The sequence below is a fragment of the Octopus sinensis genome, linkage group LG1 (assembly GCF_006345805.1).
Source record: "Octopus sinensis linkage group LG1, ASM634580v1, whole genome shotgun sequence".
In the NCBI taxonomy this organism is placed as follows: domain Eukaryota; kingdom Metazoa; phylum Mollusca; class Cephalopoda; order Octopoda; family Octopodidae; genus Octopus; species Octopus sinensis.
The window spans coordinates 206,114,653-206,133,089 of NC_042997.1; the positions used below are offsets into that span (position 1 = coordinate 206,114,653).

Here is an 18,437-nt window from a genome sequence, read left to right on the forward strand (position 1 = left end):
AAGTTAGTAGTGGAGGTGGATGCTCAGAGAGTGTCACCACTAGAATACGAATAGCCTGGGCAAAGTTCAGAAAGCTCCTACCCCTACAGGCGACACAGGGTCTCTTGCTCAAAGTGAAAGGTAGATTGTATGACACATGTGTGCGAACTGCCATGCTTCACGGTAGTGAAACATGGGCTGTGACTGCAGAGGACATGCGTAGACTTTAAAGGAATGAAGCTAGCATGATCCGCTGGATGTGTAATGTCAGTGTGCGCGCACGACAGAGGGTAAGCACCCTGAGAGAAATGCTGGACATAAGAAGCATCAGATGTGGTGTGCATGTACTGCGGATGGATGAGGAGAGATGTGTGAAGAAGTGCCAAGCATGACCTCAGGTAGTCAAGCATGACCTCAGAGCGTTAGGCCTCACTGAGGCAATGGCGAAGGACCGAGATCTCTGGAGATATGCTGTGACTGCAAAGACCCGGGCTGCTTCCTGCACCAGTTCTGCATAGCCCCTGCCCATTCAAATTACCTTTGATTCCAGAACATCCCCCTGTGCTTGAGGAGACCTGTTGAGTCAAGTACATGAACATCGAAATAAATATCAATGGAAATAGTAGTTGTGATACCTGTGCCGGTGGCACATAAAAAGCACCATCCGAACGTTGCTGTTGCCAGCGCCGCCTTGACTGGCTTCTGTGCCGGTGGCACATAAAAAGCACCATCCAAACGTGGCCGATGCCAGCGCCGCCTCAACTGGCTTCAGTGCCGGTGGGACATAAAAAGCACCATCCGAACGTAGCCGATGCCAGCTCTGCCTTGCCTGGCTTCCGTGCCGGTGGCACGTTAAAAGCACCAACCGATCGTGGCCGATGCCGGACTCCCCTGGCACCTGTGCAGGTGGCACATAAAAAGCACCCACTACACTTGTGGAGTGGTTGGCATTAGGAAGGGCATCTAGCTGTAGAAACCCTGCCAGATCAGACTGGAGCCTGGTGCAGCCTTCTGGCTTCCCAGACCCCGGTCGAACCATCCAACCCGTGCTAGCGCGGAAAACGGACGTTAAACGATGATGATGATGATGATGATATATATATATATATATATATACATAAGTAAGTTAAATTAGAGTTTATAACAACTGTTTAAGGGATGCTTGTATCCAATGAATCCACTAGTGTATTACCTATATTTAATCAGGAGCATTGGTACTAATGCTCCTGAATTACAAGTATTGATACGAATAAACTAAAGTTTATCAATATTCAAGGAAAGCAGAAAATTTAGATAAAATTGATAACAATTTATCCGCATCAATTATCATTTATTACCTAATTACAAAAAGAAAGAATCTCAACTTACAGCTGTTTCCATTAGTGTAATACCCAGGATTAACCACCACAATAATAATAATAGTTATCATTGTAAGTAATTAATTATACTAATTTGAATAAACAGATCTTCATCAGGTTGGAAGGGTAAATAAAAGTAAAAAGAAAAAAAAGCAGGAAGTGAGAATAGTGACAATTCATGTTACATACTGACCCACTGGGAAACTTTCAACTGACTAGAATTTAGAAATAGAATTGGGATAGCTTTAATATTAAGTGTTATATTCCTATATAGGGTGGGATGGCATGGGTTAAATATATAATAGTAACTATATGAGCAATTTGGTTTGGTCAAAAAAGAAAATATAAAAGAAATATATTAGAAATATCAGTGGTTATAGAACTAAATTATAACAGTCGACTATAATTCATTATTTATTCATTTCGTATGTATTTTACTTACTATTATAATTAGGCATTATGGAGATGTACTTGCATAGCGAGTGACCTGATCTGAGATCGAGTGCTGGAACAAAAACAATTGCAGCTTGGAAGGTGTTTATAAGCCATTTAAGAAACACACAAAGACAGTTAGATTCACTTCAACATCTAAATTTCATTTGTCAAAATATTTTCATCGCTTTGAGACCACGACCTGTTCCCTGACAAAATTCCGTGCTGCATAGAATTTTGTCAGTGAACAGGTCGCAGTCTCAAAGCGACAAAAATATCTTGACAAATTAAATTTATATGTTGAAGTGAATCTAATGGTTTCTGTGTTTTTAAATGGCTTATAAACACCTTCCACGCTGCAATTGTTATAATTAGGCAGAATATCTGAAACAACCTGAGGTCAGGAGTAGGATTGATCTGGGCAGTAAGAGGATACTATTGGTCAGTTAATTTTCAAAAACAAAAGGCTGGCCATTAAGAAACCTTTAATCGCTGTAGCTAAATGGTAAACAATGGATATATGCTGTAAGGGGCCTTATGTCTCTTATATCAGTGCATGTTAAAAGCATATAATGTAGAATGGGACAGATATGCGTATTTGTGGTTCATGGGAGGCAAGTGGTAAAGAATGTATAGCCGCTGTTAAATTAAGTGATGCAATATGTATAGATGGGCGTGCTATATCTAATTTATAATAATATGCACCTCAATAAACTCTGTTATAATATATATTTTTACATATACACACACACACACACACATATACATATTTCTATATATTTTTCTGCATATTTGAATATTTTTTGTGAGTGAAAATGAGCAAATTGTTACAGTAATTATCAAAAATAAAATAAAGCAGGTTATAAAGTTTATCAGATAACAAAAAGAGTGGGTGGCCAAGGGGACTAGCTAGAATCTAGGAGGGTGGTGTGTGTATCAGTGCATGTGCATTTTTATTTTGCGGTGCCTCTTCACACACATATAGGTACTCATAGGCCTACACACATACATCCATGAATGTACTTGTGCATCCACAAGTTGCTATATATGTGTAGATTCATGCACACACACGAATATACAGTCATGTGTAAATTAATATAGAAATAAAGGTAAGTACATACCTATATGTGAGTGAAAATTTGATCCTGTGTTGTTAAGTAATGAGAGTGTTGTTTAGGGGAGATGGTAAAAGTAAATTATTTAACTGGGAGGGGGTGTATATGTTTTAAGATATATAATTGTTGAGTTTAAAAAGGTGGGTAGAAATTAATTAATCAATCAATTTAATTTATTAGTTGGTCAATTAGTCAGTCAATTAAGTTCCAATTTATCTATAGTTATGGTGAAGAACTATCGGTAACTATTATGGGAGAGGAGGAGTAGAGAAGTAGATAATTTCAATTATATCTAGAGAATACATGTTTACTTATGTGCAAGCAAGGGGAGTCTAGCTAAATAGATGAAAAGTTTTTCAGTAATACATTGGTAACATTTTTTATTTTTAAAATATAACAGGGTGCTGAAGTATCTCCCATTCCAAATCAGAGCTAATGTTTTTATCCTTAAGTTCCCAAATGAATTTACTTAATCCAGTTGAGTTATGTTTATTTTTTTCTTAACCCACACATTCACCCACCCCCCATTATAGGAATATACCACTAAATATTATAACCAATACAATTCTGTTTCTAAATTCTAGTCAGTCGAAAATTTTCCAGTGGGTCAGCATGTAGCATGAATTGATTATCACCATTTTCACTTTCTCCTTTTTCTTTCTTTTTTACTTTTATTTTATTTACCCTTCTGCACTGATAAAGTTCCGTGGTATAATTAATTACTTACAATGATAACTATTATTATTATTATTGCGGTGGTTAAGACTGGGAATCACTCTAATGGAAACAGCTGTAGGTTGAGACTCTGTCATTTTGTAATTTATTAATAAATGATAATTGATGTAAATCATTTGTTATTCATCAATTGTATCTCCATTTTCTTCTTTCCTTATATATATATATATATATATATATATATATATCATCGTTTAACATACGTTTTTCCATGCTTGCATGGGTTGGACTGTTTAACCGGGGTCTGGGAAGCCAGGAGGCTGCACCAGGCTCCAGTCTGACCTGGCAGTGTTTCTACAGCTGGATGCCCTTCCTAATGTCAACCACTCCGTGAGTGAAGTGGGTGCTTTTTACGTGCCACTGGCACAGGGGCCCAGAGGAGGCTGGCAACGGCCCACAGGGACAGAGGAGGCTGGCATATATATATATATATATATATATATTATATATATATATATATATATATATATATATAAATAAATATAAGAGAGTGGTCATATATGGCTCACTCTAGCACCAGTTAATCCAAAAGGTTTCAACCACAAAATACATGTTTCCATGAAAGCCAGTACGATTGTTAGCTCACACGGACAGGGCAAATAAAAATAACAAAAATACAGATTATTTGGGACAATTGTTTCGCTATTAATGAATTAAATGTATTTACTTACAAAAAAAATCCATGTAGCTCCTCAGCCAAAACTATCTGGATGGAAATCCACTCAATCACACGCCAGATTTTACCATAACGATAAATACGCGTGTGGTTCAATTGATTACATCCGACGTTATAATTCAAATGCCCCAACTAACAGCGCGCCAACTTTCACGGAAAACAAATACAGCATTTAGAAATAAATGCAGCATAATTATAATTAATAATAAGGGTGAATTATAACGTCGATGTAATCAATTGAACCACACGCGTATTTATCGTTAGGTAAAATCTGCGTGTGATTGAGTGGATTTCATCCGATAGTTTTCTGAGGACTACAAGTGGATTTTTTGTAAGTATTACATTTAATTCATTAATAGCGAAACATTGTCCCAAAATAATCTGTATTTTTGTTATTTTTTATTTGCCCTGTCGGTGAGCTACAATCGTACTGGCTTTCATGGGAAACAGTATTGTGGTTGAAACCTTTTGGATAACTGGTGCTAGAGTGAGCCATTGACCACTCTCTTATATTTATTTGTAAAAATATTATAATATATTATAAAATATTATAATAATCCAGGTTTCTCGGAGCACTAGGCCACTTGGTGTTGAATAGATATACTATTAAATTAGTATCTAATCTCTCACCCTTATTAATTAATTATATATATATATATATATCTTAATATATACAATTAGTTCTGTCTGTCTGTTTGTGCGCTTATAACTTGAGTATTGTTCATCTGGTCATGCTAAAATTTTAAACATGGATACACCGCCTATTACTTGTCAAGCTTCAAGCGTATAGTTTCCATCCGGATATTGTACGATGGGTTGGTGCCTTCCTCTCAGATCGCTCCTTCCAAATCCAAGTTAATGGTTCGCGGTCCGACGTCTCCAGTGCAAGCAGTGGCGTGCCTCAAGGTTCAGTGCTTGGGCCCTTATTGTTCTTAGTCTTCATAAATGACTTGCCTGACGACCTCACACAACACACCCTTCTATTTGCCGACGATGTCAAACTGGTCGCTCCTCGCGGTGATATAGAGCATCTTCGTCGATGCCTCCACCAAATTTGGAGATGGTCTAACGAATGGGACCTGTGTCTGAACGTGTCAAAGTGCTGTCATCTGCCTGTTGGCTCTCCTCCTGCAACTCAACTTGATTTCGAGCCGGGTCGTCTGCTGCTGGAGAGGACCGATCAGGTAAAGGACCTGGGTATCTTGGTAGATTCCTCCTTTTTGCCTTCGGCCCAGTGCATCCATGCTGCCAACAAAGCACGCAGAGTTCTGTTCTTGATTCGACGGTCATTCGGAATGCTCACAGCAGCCATATTCCTACCGCTCTATGTCACGCTGGTGAGACCCATATTGGAGTACGGGATTCAAGCCTCTTCTCCTTATCTCCTCAAAGACATACAGCATCTCGAAAGAGTCCAAAAGCTGGCTACCCACATGGTTCTTGGTCTCAAGAATTTGTCTTATGAAGAAAGGCTGAAGACGCTCGACCTTTATTCTCTAGAAAAACGACAATGCCATGGTGATCTCATTCTTGCTCACAACATCATAAGCGGAGAGTGTAACCTCTCGAAAGAGCTGTTCTTCACTCCTGCTCCAGAGCGTTGGCTGCGGGGTCATTCCGAAAAGCTCTATCTGCGACGATTTCATCTCAATCAAAGGAGAGGGGCTTTCTCCGTCCGGGTTGCGGATCCGTGGAATAAGCTGCCGGACAAGATGGTGAAGATGCCGACGACCGCTCAGTTCAAAGTCTCCCTTGACCACAAGTGGCCTGAACTCTTTACATGAACACCACCCTGTACATAACTCCATGTCCCCCTACATGGCCTTGCTTTTTGCTTTTTGAGCCAAAAAATTAACTAACTAACTAACATGACAGAGCTGGTCATTCCGTAATCGAAAAACATTTTCAAAATAGTTAGTTTCAAGGTGAGAATCGCTATTTTTGTAATCTTTTCGTCCTGTTTGTTCCACCATTAAAATCAACCAGTTGCTGAGACAGCCGGCGCATACCATTTCACTAGCAACAAGGTAAGTACAGGATGACAATCAACCAAAATTGTCACTATGCTGTCTCTCTTATGACATCCAATTACACTTGAAGTTGTATATATATTGTGTTAAGATTCGTTATCAATCAATTACCTTATTGAGAAGAAAGTCAAAAGTAACCACCACATACAATCACCAAACATCCTCATTACTTAACACCGTCCAAGTTAACCCTTTTCACCTTTACAGCTGACATGAAAAGCTCCGCAAATAAGAGAAAAAACTGATTGTTATTAAAACGCGTAAAATTTTGGGATTAATAATCTTAATCTCTAATTACAGTTTCTCATTATACTACATAATAGGCAGAATTGTCAGATTAAGACAGTAGGATGTTTTGAGGTAGATTTGGCTACTATTTCTACCAGGTCTAGCTACCATGTAGAGGTCTCCCACATTGGCTCATACATACATATAGATATAAAATCGAAATAAAATACTTAAAGTAACAGTCGTCAAAGACAAAATCCAAGGTCAATGCAGTGTCATGGGCCAAAAAAATGTCTAACTTCTTGCCTAATGCAAGCCCAGAGCAATCTCTTATCTTTTCACTATTTCAGTAAAACTGTAAAAACTGTAAAGCCAGAAATGTAGTCTATAGTATAAGATGTATAGAGGGACGATGCAGTAACAAGACAATAACAAACGTAGGGGAAATGTCAAGAAGCATAGGAGAGCGGGTGAATGAACATTGGACACAACTCAAGGAAGGTAAAAGCACATCGATTCTGTACCAACACGCCGAACAAGAACACGGGGATCAATCAATAACATAGAGATTAAGATATTGTCCACACATAGAACAGACGCAACAATTAGACAAATTACAGAAGCTACACATATAATAGAAAATAAACCTAGCCTGAATAGAAAACTAGAATGGAGCAATAGCACACACCACAACATATGACGATAGAGGATCCCGAAAACATAATAAATACACAGATAAATAAACAAATAGAAATGAATAACTATATATATGTATATATATCTATGTATGTATATGTATGTATGTGTATATATATGTATATATATATATGTATGTATATGTGTATATATATGTGTATGTGTATATGTATATATATATGTATATGTATGTATATATATATATATATATATATATATTTTTTTTTTTTCCGATTAGATTTATTATTATTATTACTAATATTGTTGTTATACATACATACAAGCATATGTAATGATAATAATGGGTGGATGTAAACACATGAACAAAATTAGAACAAAAGCAACAACAACAAAATCAGAATACAAATTACATGAATGTATATAAACAGAAGATACAAATATTACAGGCATTCCCCCCCACACACACACACTAAATAAACATAGACGCACATAGAGATATAAGCATGCGCAAATGAAGACATACAATAGAAATACAAAATGGCTGACGGTTAGTAAGGAGAGACACAAATACGAAAAAAGAAAACAAAAGACCACTGATGCGGTCACAGGAGTGTGACGAAAGAACTCTGGCCGAAATAAGATTAAGATTAATGTAAAAAATAAATATCACTGAAGCAAAATAACACCAAATATATAGTGCGTGTGTTTTTATTGGCTAAACTGGCAATATGACCATTCCGAAATATAACAATGTCTGTTTCAACACACGACTTCACATAAAAAATCTTGCACAACAAATATTTAAACGTATATATATATATATATATATATATATATATATATATAGCAGAGATACCTGGCGTTGCCCGTGTTATATGCAATTGAAGAATTAGACTTTTCCATTATATTTTCTCTAATGAACTGGAATATCTATGTTTCGAATTTCATCAAAATTGCAGATGAAGGTTACTTCCCTCTTTACACACCCCCAAAAAATTGTAATCGTGCCACATGTATCCCATACTACTGATTTTTATGCGCACATTCCAAAATTCCAGTCTTATTGAACCTGTCAAAAAGATTTTGCTCTTGAAAAATAAAGGTCATGGAGCTCTAAAATGTGAGAGTCAAGGCCCCTGTTGGGGGTGGGCATCTTAATGTCAACCAGAGAAGTTGAATTGTTGAGAATCTTTTTAACTTGGGTCTTATATCTATTGTGTGAATTTCTTTGGAATAGGAAATATGTGTTCACTGGGTTTGTAAAAGAGAGCAAAGCTACAGGAAACCAAAAGACGAATGATCACAATAAGCAGTCAGTTACCCTACCCTAGTTGTTACCACTCCCAATGTAGGATTCCTCACCATCCAGGGGACAGGCACAGCCGTAAGATGCATTACGAATCTATAGCAATTGGAAGGGCGTGACCCAACTGAAATCAACATTAGCAACTGTGTGAAGTAAGGGCTAAGGAGAAATGAAAGTTGGAGTTTGCAAATGACCACTATACTGATACGTAACTGGACAGAATAAATTTACAATCTATAAATGTCTTTGAATAACCAGTCACTCATCAGGGAAGGCTTTAAAATCAATGTTACCATCTGGGGACTATGTGTGACCCAGTGATAATAAAAAGACTGAAAGGAGGTCTGCAATCAAATAACTTTACTCAACACTTTGCAACTGAATCTGTGGAGGCAAAGATGCCTCTCATTTACTTGACAATTTATGCACCACATTGCAGAAATCACAATGTAAGTATATGTTAAAGCAAACTCTTACACTGTTGTACCATTGAATTAGAAATAATGCTCAACTTTTATGCTCGGGTAACACTACAGCTTCCAAGAGCAAACTGTATTCGTTTTGCTTTGATACAATGACAAAATTGTGGGTGTTAAATCCCCATGGAGGGGTCTTTCTAACTTGTAAGAAGATGAAATATTATAAATATTACTTCATTTGTGTCTAATATCTATGGTTAAAATTTTATCAACAGCAAAAATATATGAATTGTCATGGGGGTTATAGCCCTTATGCATAGAATATAATTTCCAAATTTCATAAAGATCCATTCAGTACTTTTGACTTAGTTTTGGATCATAAAAGAAATGACTAAAATTTGGGAGTTAAGGCGGCTCCCATTAGAGTGTTATATATATATATATATTTATGTGTGTGTATGTGTGTGTGTGTAGATAGATAGATAGATACACACACACATACAAAGATAAATTGATAGATACAACTGAGTGGGCAAACAAAAATATGAGACACAGCCTAGTGCTTTTTTCATGTTGATAAGCCTGGTACTTATTCTATTAGTTTGTTCTTGTGAAAGCAGTAAGTTATGAGGATGTAAATAAATGAACAGCAGTTGTGAAGCAGTGATGACGGCAAAACACAGATACAAAGACACACACATACACTTACATATATACATACATATATATACGGTTGATTTGTTTCAGATCCTGTGTACAAAATCCATATATATTGTTGTTGGCATCCTTTTTGTATCGGGAAACAATAGAGTTGCGCATAAAATAATTTAGCCTGGCTTTTACATTTTATGTCCTAATATATCTCCTGCTGTGGCTGTGTAGTCCTATCCTGGACAATCACTCCCTCTGGCAGGTGCCGCAAATGTAGCGAAAATTTTGCCTGGCTGGTCGTAATGTCATATTTCCTTGTTGACGTCTTTTCTTGTCCTTCCATTTCTCCTTTCTCTCTCTGTCACTCCTTTGTGTTCCCTCTTTTATGGTATGTCACCAATCTCCACGGTTGCTGGCAACTGCTTCCCAGTTCCTAATATTGATGTTGCAGGCATTCATGTCCCTTTTGCAAGCATCCTTGTATCATAAGAACGGTCTTCCCAAAGACCTAGTGCCCCTAGCAAGCTCTCTGTTGAGTATGTCCTTGGGGATTCTGCCATCTTCCATACGGCTAACATGTCCAAGCCATCTCATACGTCTTTGTGTGAGGAGTGCAAACATGCTTGGTATTCCTGCTTGCTTGAGGACATGATTCTGCCATTTGATGCCAAGGATTTTCCGGAGGCAGCGCAGGTGAAAGATATTTAGGCGATGCTCTTGGCATGTGTATGGCGTCCAAGTCTCACTTCCATACAGTAGAGTGCTAAGTACACATGCCTGGTAAATCTTCATTTTTGTGGTCTTGGTCAGCTTATTGTTGTCCCATGCCCGTTTTGAGAGTTGGACCATCACAGCAGCTGCCTTACCAATGCGTATATTGAGCTCAGCATCAAGGGATAGGTTGTAGCTGACGGTAGAGCCAAGATAGGTAAAGTACTCCACCTCCTGTAATCTGTGGTCTCCAATATATATGTTTGGGATGTCCGATGAAGCCTGACCCATGATGTTGGTCTTCTTGAGGCTGATAACTAATCCAAAGTCGCTACATGCTTGCTCAAAACAGTTGATGAGCCTTTGTAGGGCTTCTTCTGTGTATGATACCAGAGCGGCATCATCAGCAAATAGCATTTCCTTGATCAGGATGCTTCTGATTTTGGTCTTGGCATGCAGACGCGAGAGATTGAACAGTTTCCCGTCACTTCTACTGTGAAGAAACACTCCATCATCTGATGTCTCAAAGGCATGTGACAGCAGCAGCGAGAAGATGCCAAATAATGTAGGAGCAAGGACACAACCTTGCTTACCTCGTTTTTTATTTGGAAGGCGGCTGATGTTGAACCATTGTGCTGTATGGTGCCTTGCATATCATCATGGAAAGATTTGTTGATCCTCAGCAGCTTTGGTGGACATCCGATTTTTTGGAGCAGGATGAAGAGGCCTTTTCTACTTAACAAGTCAAAGGCCTTTGTCAGATCAATGAAGGCCATATATAATGGCATTTTCTGCTCTCTGGACTTCTCCTGAAGTTGGCGCATGGAAAATATCATGTCAATAGTGGATTTGCTTCTTCTAAAGCCAAAATGCGATTCTGGATAAATTCGAGAAGCAAGCAGTTGTAGCCTGGACAGGATAATGCGAGCAAAAGCCTTTCCAACAGTGCTTAGAAGAGATATTCTACGGTAATTGTTACAATTACCACGGTCACCTTTGTTTTTGTAAAGCGTAATGATGTTGACATCCCGCATATCCCGAGGGACTGTACCCTCTTTCCAGCACTGACACAGAAGCTCATGAAGGTGCTGAAGTAGGATGGTGTTTTTGCCAGATTTGATGTTCTCTAAGGGGATGCCGTCTTTTCCCAGAGCCTTGTTGCTTGCTAGGGAGTCAATAGCCTTGGTGAGCTCTGCTGTAGATGGCAGACTGTCAAGTTCGCACATGACTGGCAAGATCTTGACACCCTCGATTGCTGCCTCAACTACCGTGGTCTCCTATGAGTAGAGATCCTGGTAGTACTCCACCCATCTATCCATTTGCTTGCTTTGGTCCTTCATGAGATCTCCAGTAGTTGATTTCAGAGGAGCTGACTTGGTTGTTGATGGACGGAGGACCTTCTTCAAACTGGCATACATCCCATGGGTGTCGCCACTGTCAGCACCTGACTGGATACACTGACAGATTTCCTGCCAATACCTATTTACACAGCGTCTGGCAGTCAGTCATGTTTTATTTCTTGCCTTTCTGAGTTCTTCGAATGACTTTGTAGAAGAATCACTCTTGTATTGCATCAGAGCTGCACGCTTTGCTTCGATAACTATTTCCAGCTTTGAGAGCCCAGCACTGAACCAATCTGGGTTTTGCCTTTCTCTCATGCCGAAAGTATCTATTGATGTGGTATAAAAGCTTCCCTGATATAATTCCACCTACTTTCAGCAGAGGAGGTTGGGCAGCTACTGAGGGCAACCTTGATAGAAGCAGCAAAACATTTTCGCAGTGTAGGGTCCGAGGTTCTGGCAGTGTTAATGCGTGGTCGGCCCATTTTCTTGAAGTGATGGACTTTTTTAGGCAGAATCCTCACCCTGCTTCTTATTAGCGAATGATCTGTGTCACAATCTGCGCTTTGGTAACTATGGGTCAGTTGATCAGAATTCAAAAAGGATCTTTGTGTAATGATGAGTTCCAGCTGATGCATTGGTGAGAACTTGGATGTCTCCAAGATGCCTTGTGGGATGTCTTGTTGGGAAAGTATGTGTTGGTGATGCACAGGTTATGGTATGTGCAAAATTCAAGTAGTCTCTGGCCATTGTCATTCATGTTGCCAATACCAAAACACATACACTTACATATATACATACAAATATATACGATTGATTTGTTTCAGTTCCTGTCTACGAAATCCATATATATATATATATATATATATATATATATATATATATATATATATATATATATATATGTATGTATGTATACACACGCACACACACGCACACGCACACAAACACACACAAAGATAAATTGATAGATACAACTGAGTGGGCAAACAAAAATATGAGACACTGCCTAGTGCTTTTTATATTTTGATAAGCCTGGTGCTTATTCTATCAGTTTCTTCTTGTGAAACCAGTAAGTTATGGGGATGTAAATAAACGAACACCAGTTGTGAAGCAGTGATGAGGGAGAAACACGAAGACACACATAGACTTACATATATACATACATATATATATACAATTGATTTCTTTCAGTTTCTGTCTACAAAATCCACTGACAAGGCTTTGGTTGGTCTAAGATTATAGCAGAGGACACATGCCATGTTACCACGCAGTGGGACTGAACTGAGGACCATTTGCTTTGGAACAAAGTTTGTTACCACACAGCCACACCTGCACCTATATTTATGTGTGTGTGTTGGTGGGGGTGTATGTGTGTATGGGTGTATATATGTATGCATGTATATATGTGTATATATATGTGTGTACATATTACATGTACAGCTATATATACATCTAGAATACATGTATACATATACAGCTACACGTATACATGTATACATATACATCTATATATATACACACACACATATATATATATATATATAAGCAATAATAAATCTCTGAACGAGATGTAAACAGTAACTGCACGACAATGTGAGGTATACTAGCCATCTCAATATGGCTAACCACTAAGGGTGGATGTTATATATATATATATATATATATATATATATATATATATATATATATATATATATATATATATATATATATATATATATATACATCCATATATATATACATATATATATACATCCATATATATATACATCCATATATATATATACATATATATATACATCCATATACATACAATAGAGAGATGTTTTTATTTCACTTTTAACACATAATACTGAAATAGTGGAGAAGATACAATATTGCTGTGGGCCCGCCCTAGGCAATAAGTTAAACATGTTTTTTGCCCATGACACTACATGGACCCTAAGTAAGCATGTGTAAAATTTGAATGAAATTGGTTGTGTAGTTCTCAAGTTTTAGGGATTCACACAGACTGACAGATAGACAGACACACATTCTCAGTTTTATATATATAGAATATATTCCTCATGCATTCCAAAACCAAGTTACAGATTTTGACGTATGGGGTATCATAAGATTCAGTACTAATTTGGTTACAAATTAAACTTAATTTCCATTCATATATTTGCATTTCAAAATTGAATATTATAATCTCTTCCATAAATCAACTATTGTAAACATGTTATACGATGACGTCACATTTTCTATATGTGTGTGTGCCTTAAAAGACATCAATCATCACAACACACACCTTCACTTACTCACTCTATCTCTCTTTTTTACTCTCTTTCTCTCTCACACACTTACGAAATCAATGTTTTAATGATTAGACAGATGTATTAGTAGAATGGCTCTCGGAAACAGACTACATGCAAATTCCTTCTTTATAACTCCTGAAGCTGTTTTCAAATATGATCCATCCCATTCTTATAAAAATAATAACTCTGTCCAAATTGGTGTGCTAAACACAAATTGTCTTTTCTGTAGAGCTTTAAAATTTTCAAATGAAACAAATGGTATGTGCTGCTCAGGTTGTCAGGTAACATTGCCAGCACTATACCAGCTCCTTCTCAACCTCTTATGGATCTTCTAGAAGGCATTTCCATCCAGTCAAAGGATTTTCTGAACAATATCAGACAATAAACTCTGCATTTCAAATGACATCGTTTGGTGCATCTAAGAAGATCGATAAACATGAATTTACGACGAGGTCAAAGTTCAAGGGCAAGTCTATCACCTCATTGGTTCCCTGGTACCCACAAATGAACAGTCACAGTTCCTCCAAATTTACTTTATGAGTAACGTAGGACAACAAACCCGAAGGAGGTGTCAACATTTCAGGTGATGGGTCGTGTTAGACACATCGCCGACCGCTGTAAAAGAGAGTATATCCACTGACAGCTTTTCAGTGCATTCCAAAATCACATAACTCCCACAGGGTAGGGCCTGAAATACTCCAAACGGACGCATAGCATGTTGCTTAGTCGAATTAACCCATCATTTACTCCACAAATGTTGTGTTGTCAATGCTGCACTTTCCCATATCACCTGTTTCAACATAACTGTAATATATTATATACAAACTATGCCATTTTAATCCTGAGCAATGTCGGGTATCTCTGTTAGTATGTATATATGTATATATATATCATCATCATCATCATCATCATCATCGTTTAGCGTCCGCTTTCCATGCTAGCATGGGTTGAACGGTTCAAATGGGGTCTGGGAAGCCAGAAGGCTGCACCAGGCTCAATCTGATCTGGCAATGTTTCTACAGCTGGATGCCCTTCCTAACGCCAACCACTCCGTGAGTGTAGTGGGTGCTTTTTACGTACCACCGACACAGGTGCCAAACGAGGCTGGCAAACGGCCACGATTTGATGGTGCTTTTTACGTGCCACTGGCACGGAGGCCAGGCAATGCTGGCAACGGCCACGTTTGGATGGTTCTCTTACGTGCCACCGGCACTGGTATCACAGCTACAATTTCCATTGATGTTGATCGCTTTTGATTTTGATTCTGATTTCTGATTTCTCACTTTCCTCAACGGGTCTTCACAACTAGAGTTTTGTGTCCCAAGAAGGAAAAGGTATGCGTAAGTGGACCGGTTACATACCAGGTAGAGGCCATGGGTTATGGTTTCACTAGTCCTGCCGGGTCTTCTCTCACACAGCATACTTCCATAGGTCTCGGTCTCTAGTCATTTCCTCGGTGAGCCCTAAAGTTCGAAGGTCGTGCTTCACCACCTCATACCAGGTTTTCCTGGGTTACCTCTTCCACAGGATCCCTCAACCGCTAGGGTGTGGCACTTTTTTAAACAGCTGTCTTCATCCATTCTCGCCACATGACCATACTAGCGCAAACGTCTCTCTTGCACACCACAACTGATGCTTCTTAGGTCCAACTTTTCTCTCAAGGTACTTACACTCTGTTGAGTATGGAAACTGACATTACACATCCATCGGAGCATACTGGCTTCATTTCTTGCAAGCATACATGTATCCTCAGCAGTCACGGCCCATGTTTCACTGCCATGTAGCATGACTGTTCGCACACATGCGTCATACAGTCTGCCTTTTACTCTGAGCGAGTGGCCTTTTGTCACCAGCAGAGGTAAGAGCTCTCTGAACTTTGCCCAGGCTATTCTTACTCTAGCAGTTACACATTCAGCACACCCGCTCCCGCTACTGACTTGGTCACCTAGGTAACGGAAGCTATCAACTATTTCTAGTATTTCTAGTTTTTTATATATATATATATATATATATATATATATATATGTACATATGTTGATATTTGTTTCTTTTCAGGAACCACATTGTCAAACAACTCCCGTCATCATCCACAACACCCCAGAACTAAAATGATATCCACACATGTTGGTGACATCAAAATACAACTAATATTTGAGTCAATTTCTAATGTATATGTGAGTAAATAGATTCATGTAACATATTTATATTTAATTGTTATTTCATTTCCAAATGAGGAATCATTACAGTTAATTAAAACATTTTCTCAATCAAACTCAAACATTTTATTTCCTTCACATCTGATATCTTGAGTATATCTTTTGCTAACTTTAACAACCTCAAACTTACTACAGCCATTCTGTAGAGCCTTTCTTAACAACAATATCAACTGCAACAATGTATCTCTCTTCTCTCCATGGAATGTTCCTTAGCTGTTTACCATTAATTACTTTTGTAGGTTGATGTTGTCGTTAACAGCAGCAATAAAGAACTCCAGCTTAACAGGGGCTCTGTCTCTAAACTTCTTCTCAAAGCTGCTGGTCCACAGATACAAGATGAATGTAACCAGAAATATCCTCAAGGTATTTCTACATCTGAAATTGCCATCACTAAAGGACATGACCTCAAATGTAAGAATGTATTTCATCTGGTATTACCTGACTGGAATGAAAAAAACCCTGATTCAGTAAGTATCAATCATATTATATTGATTTATTGTAAGAGTTGTTGTACAACCCTAGGTTATCATCGATCCAGCATCTCTGTGGCATGAATGGAATTGTCCATAAAACTATGCACAATCCACAGATGTGTTTTTCCAGTCATACAACACCTCCGTCTGCTTCAAGACAGAAGCATGTACTTTGGTGTCCAGTGATGTACAGTTTGGGCTACAGTGTGACAGTCTGGACAGGCAACTGCCACCATTGAGGAAAACTTTGGCCTTTTCCTCCACATGGTGATGGACGATAGGCAACTGATTACAAATCAAATAGCCAATGCTAGGAGCATATTCCATGAGACAGTTTTGTCCTCACCAACCATTCTAATTGTTCCTAATGCTTACATGTATCCTCAGCAGTCACGGCCCATGTTTCACTGCCATGTAGCATGACTGTTCGTACACATGTGTCATACAGTCTGCCTTTTACTCTGAGCGAGAGGCCTTTTGTTACCAGCAGAGGTAAGAGCTCTCTGAACTTTGCCCAGGCTATTCTTACTCTAGCAGTTACACTTTCAGCACACCCGCCCCCGCTACTGACTTGGTCACCTAGGTAACGGAAGCTATCAACTATTCCTGAGGATACATTGTTCCTAATCCAGTTCGAAATTGATTGATATACATTGTATTGTAGATATTCCTTGAACAAACTATTACATTAAAATACAGTCTCTTGTGCGCAGTGTAAAGGCTGTTGTATCCCAAACACTGCATCCCAGGCGGTTCTCTGTGTTGTCCTGCCTTGTGGGCTGTTCTGCTGCATTTTACAATATGTTCTCACTCAGATTTCCCTCTTGTAAAGAATCATTAATCTCTCTTATTCCCTGTTGTTGTTTCCATTAATTACAAGAGCCTACTTCAATTACACTGTGTATCCACCTAATCTTACAACATTTCTCTTTCCATTCATGGCATCCATATGTTCATTTAGACAGGCTTCTTTCTATCACATGATCTATGTTAATCCAATGATCACATCGTCTATTAATCTAGTAATCACTTGATGTTGTTTAAATGTTATTCTAATCTGTAAATCATAAACCATTTCTGTTTGCAACAACCAAATATGTTGGATATTTCTTAATCAAAGAATATATTTATTACAACTTAATGGTTTCTCCCTGTAAGAAGAATTTGGAAATAGTTCCATAAAATGTTCATTATCAATTACTAAACAATTACTTTTTTTTAGATTCTGGCAAACTTGACTCAAATAATGACCATTTGTCTGGAAAATGCTGAGAGAATGGGAGCAAAAAGCCTTGCATTTCCTATATTAGGGGCTGGGGCATTGAATTACCCCATTGAAAATCTACCCGAAACAATGTTTGAAGCAGTGAAAAGCTACTCAAACCAAAATCCAAGCCAGATCAAAGATGTTTACTTTGTGGTTTATCCTAAAGACACAGAAATAGTAAAGGTTGGTTGATGTATTTGTTGTTTGTTGTTTGATGTTGATATTCTTGGAATTTACCAAAAAATGATATTCCACAATAAAGAAAAGAAACAGAAACGATCCTCACCTACAGCCCTTGTTCCATTTTGGAATGGGTGCAATAGTTTGACTGGCTCCAAAGAACCACAAAGGTTTATTAAACCCCAGTGTCTGCTTTGGCATGGTTTCTATGGCTGGATGCCATTCCTAATGCCAACCACTTCACAGCATGTCCTGGGTACCTTTCTTCATGCTACCTTTAATGCTGTTCGTTATATCTTGTTGTGCTTTATCCTTTCATTATACCATTTCCCATCACCAAAGTCTTGCTTCTGAAATATTCCAT

The 18,437-nt window shown here is 38.2% G+C and overlaps 2 protein-coding genes across 3 annotated transcripts in view; both read left to right on the forward strand.

Annotated features, from left to right (window-relative positions):
- The window catches only part of LOC115211065 (protein mono-ADP-ribosyltransferase PARP14-like), a 554,188-nt gene that overhangs the window by 142,823 nt on the left and 392,928 nt on the right, over positions 1-18,437 (forward strand). The window lies entirely within an intron of this gene.
- The window catches only part of LOC115209604 (protein mono-ADP-ribosyltransferase PARP14-like), a 132,281-nt gene that overhangs the window by 76,756 nt on the left and 37,088 nt on the right, over positions 1-18,437 (forward strand). The window contains exons 8-10 of one of the 2 annotated variants that reach the window (XM_029778047.2): positions 15,993-16,111; positions 16,393-16,620; positions 17,849-18,076. In XM_029778047.2, coding sequence (XP_029633907.1) covers positions 15,993-16,111; positions 16,393-16,620; positions 17,849-18,076 — 575 coding nt within the window. The remainder of the gene's footprint in view (positions 1-15,992; positions 16,112-16,392; positions 16,621-17,848; positions 18,077-18,437) is intronic. The other variant, XM_036508696.1, reaches the window with a different exon arrangement.